This window comes from Aplysia californica, unplaced genomic scaffold (assembly GCF_000002075.1).
Source record: "Aplysia californica isolate F4 #8 unplaced genomic scaffold, AplCal3.0 scaffold00036, whole genome shotgun sequence".
Lineage (NCBI taxonomy): Eukaryota > Metazoa > Mollusca > Gastropoda > Aplysiida > Aplysiidae > Aplysia > Aplysia californica.
The window spans coordinates 244117-246608 of record NW_004797306.1 but is presented as its reverse complement, the minus strand read 5'-3'; the positions used below and the strand labels follow the sequence as shown (position 1 = coordinate 246608).

Genomic DNA, 2492 nt, shown 5'->3' with positions numbered 1-2492 from the left:
TTGAGCGCTTAATCGGCTGCTTGCACTGTATGCTTCCCGGGAAGCTGAGAATGTTTCGGAGTGTTCTATGGTCTGCTGGGGTAATAATATAGTGTAAAGCGCATAGAGCCTGCTGTTGAGCGGGGATATGCGCTATAAAAATGCTATCTATTATTATTGTGGCGTCGGTGGCCTAGTGGTTAGGCTCTCGGACTCGCAACCGTAAGGTCGTGGGTTCGAATCCCGTCAGGGACCCAACGTTGTGTCCTTGGGAAAGGCACTTTACACGAATTTTCCTCACTTCACCCAGGTGGGAATGGGTACCCGGCTACAGACAGCGAAAGATCTTGTCAGTTTGTTAGTGTTTGAGCGCTTAATCGGCTGCCCGCACTGTATGCTTCCCGGGAAGCTGAGAATGTTTCGGAGTGTTCTATGGTCTGCTGGGGTAATAATATAGTGTAAAGCGCATAGAGCCTGCTGTTGAGCGGGGATATGCGCTATAAAAATGCTATCTATTATTATTGTGGCGTCGGTGGCCTAGTGGTTAGGCTCTCGGACTCGCAACCGTAAGGTCGTGGGTTCGAATCCCGTCAAGGGTCCGACGTTGCGTCCTTGGGAAAGGCACTTTACACGAATTTTCCTCACTTCACCCAGGTGGGAATGGGTACCCGGCTACAGACAGCGAAAGATCTTGTCAGTTTGTTAGTGTTTGAGCGCTTAATCGGCTGCCCGCACTGTATGCTTCCCGGGAAGCTGAGAATGTTTCGGAGTGTTCTATGGTCTGCTGGGGTAATAATATAGTGTAAAGCGCATAGAGCCTGCTGTTGAGCGGGGATATGCGCTATAAAAATGCTATCTATTATTATTGTGGCGTCGGTGGCCTAGTGGTTAGGCTCTCGGACTCGCAACCGTAAGGTCGTGGGTTCGAATCCCGTCAAGGGTCCGACGTTGCGTCCTTGGGAAAGGCACTTTACACGAATTTTCCTCACTTCACCCAGGTGGGAATGGGTACCCGGCTACAGACAGCGAAAGATCTTGTCAGTTTGTTAGTGTTTGAGCGCTTAATCGGCTGCCCGCACTGTATGCTTCCCGGGAAGCTGAGAATGTTTCGGAGTGTTCTATGGTCTGCTGGGGTAATAATATAGTGTAAAGCGCATAGAGCCTGCTGCTGAGCGGGGATATGCGCTATACAAATGCTATCTATTATTATTATTATTATTATTGCCAGAGAACAATCGCTCAAATCCATACTTAGAGTACATCATATTCACCAATGCCTCCCCCCCCCCTGGCAGGGTATAGGCCACATACACACTCCTTCCATTTATCTCTATCCTTGGCCATCCTTCCCAGCTCGTTCCAAGTGAGCTTCATCTCTCTCATGTCCCTTTCCACACATATCCTCAATGTTTTCCGTGGCCTATGGTACAAGGAATAAAACGGTTTGGACATCTGTCAAAACTACCACCAGACAGTATAGCAGCCAGAGCATACATCAGCCACAGATCAGACGGACGACGACGATGACGACGATAACGACGATGGCGAGGACGGCAAGTAGGACTGAGAAGAGGGGGGCAGAGAAGAAGAAGAAGAAGAAGAAGAAGAAGAAGAAGAAGAAGAAGAAGAAGAAGGGAACATGATAATGGCAATAAAATAGGTATTATCACAGAACACCAAAACCACAACAACGGGTACCACTGTTATACCCCCACAAACTAAAAACACGGGATGATAATACTTACGTGATTGGGCAGCAGTATCTTGGTGACGCAGCACGCAAAGAAAGCGAAACAAGTGGACAGGACCAAGAGGGTCAGATAGCAGAAGGCCCAACTGTCGTGGAAGGCCTTGGAAGAACACACGTACATACTGCCGATGCCCGTGCCAAAGCCGTAGATGGTCACGCCACTGTAGTCGAGCAGGAAGAACAGATAGTGGTGCCACGGTGATTTGGAGTGGCACAGGTGAGCTGAGGAACAGAGAGTCAAGTAGGCCTACATTTCGTCGCCATCTTTCATTACTGTCGTATGCCTTAGGACGAAGTTTCCAGAAGAATAAAAAATATGTTTTATATCCCACAGGACATTATCTTAAGACATAATAAATGTTAAAATCGTCTAAATCAATTACTAATTTAATAGTGAGGATGAGACTAGGACCAATCAAATCGCCTCATCATCCTTTATACAATATACTTGATTTTCATTTTTTTCGAAAGTTTAACATACAATAGTATTGAGTGACAACGACGATAAGTTTGTGTAGCCCCCTCCCCCTCCCTCCCTTTTTCGAACTGCTTGACCAAGGACACAACATCCGTGGTCATTGTAAAGGTCACTGCGGGGTTGTTACTGCTTTGTTTTTTCAAAAAGGAGTCAGCAGGCTATTGATAATCGAAGTGTGAGGAGACACTGGGGTTGTGTGTGTGTGTGTGTGTGTGTGTGTGTGTGTGTGTGTGTGTGTGTGTGTGTGTGTGTGTGTGTGTGTGTGTTGGGTGGGGGGTAGTCTTA

The 2492-nt window shown here is 47.3% G+C and overlaps 1 protein-coding gene across 4 annotated transcripts in view; it reads right to left on the bottom strand.

Moving 5' to 3' along the window:
- Positions 1–2492, bottom strand: part of LOC101862706 (membrane progestin receptor alpha) — a 22727-nt gene that overhangs the window by 2078 nt on the left and 18157 nt on the right. For all 4 annotated transcript variants that reach the window (XM_005091807.2, XM_005091808.3, XM_013091426.2 and 1 more), the window contains exon 4: positions 1725–1951. In XM_005091807.2, coding sequence (XP_005091864.1) covers positions 1725–1951 — 227 coding nt within the window. The remainder of the gene's footprint in view (positions 1–1724; positions 1952–2492) is intronic.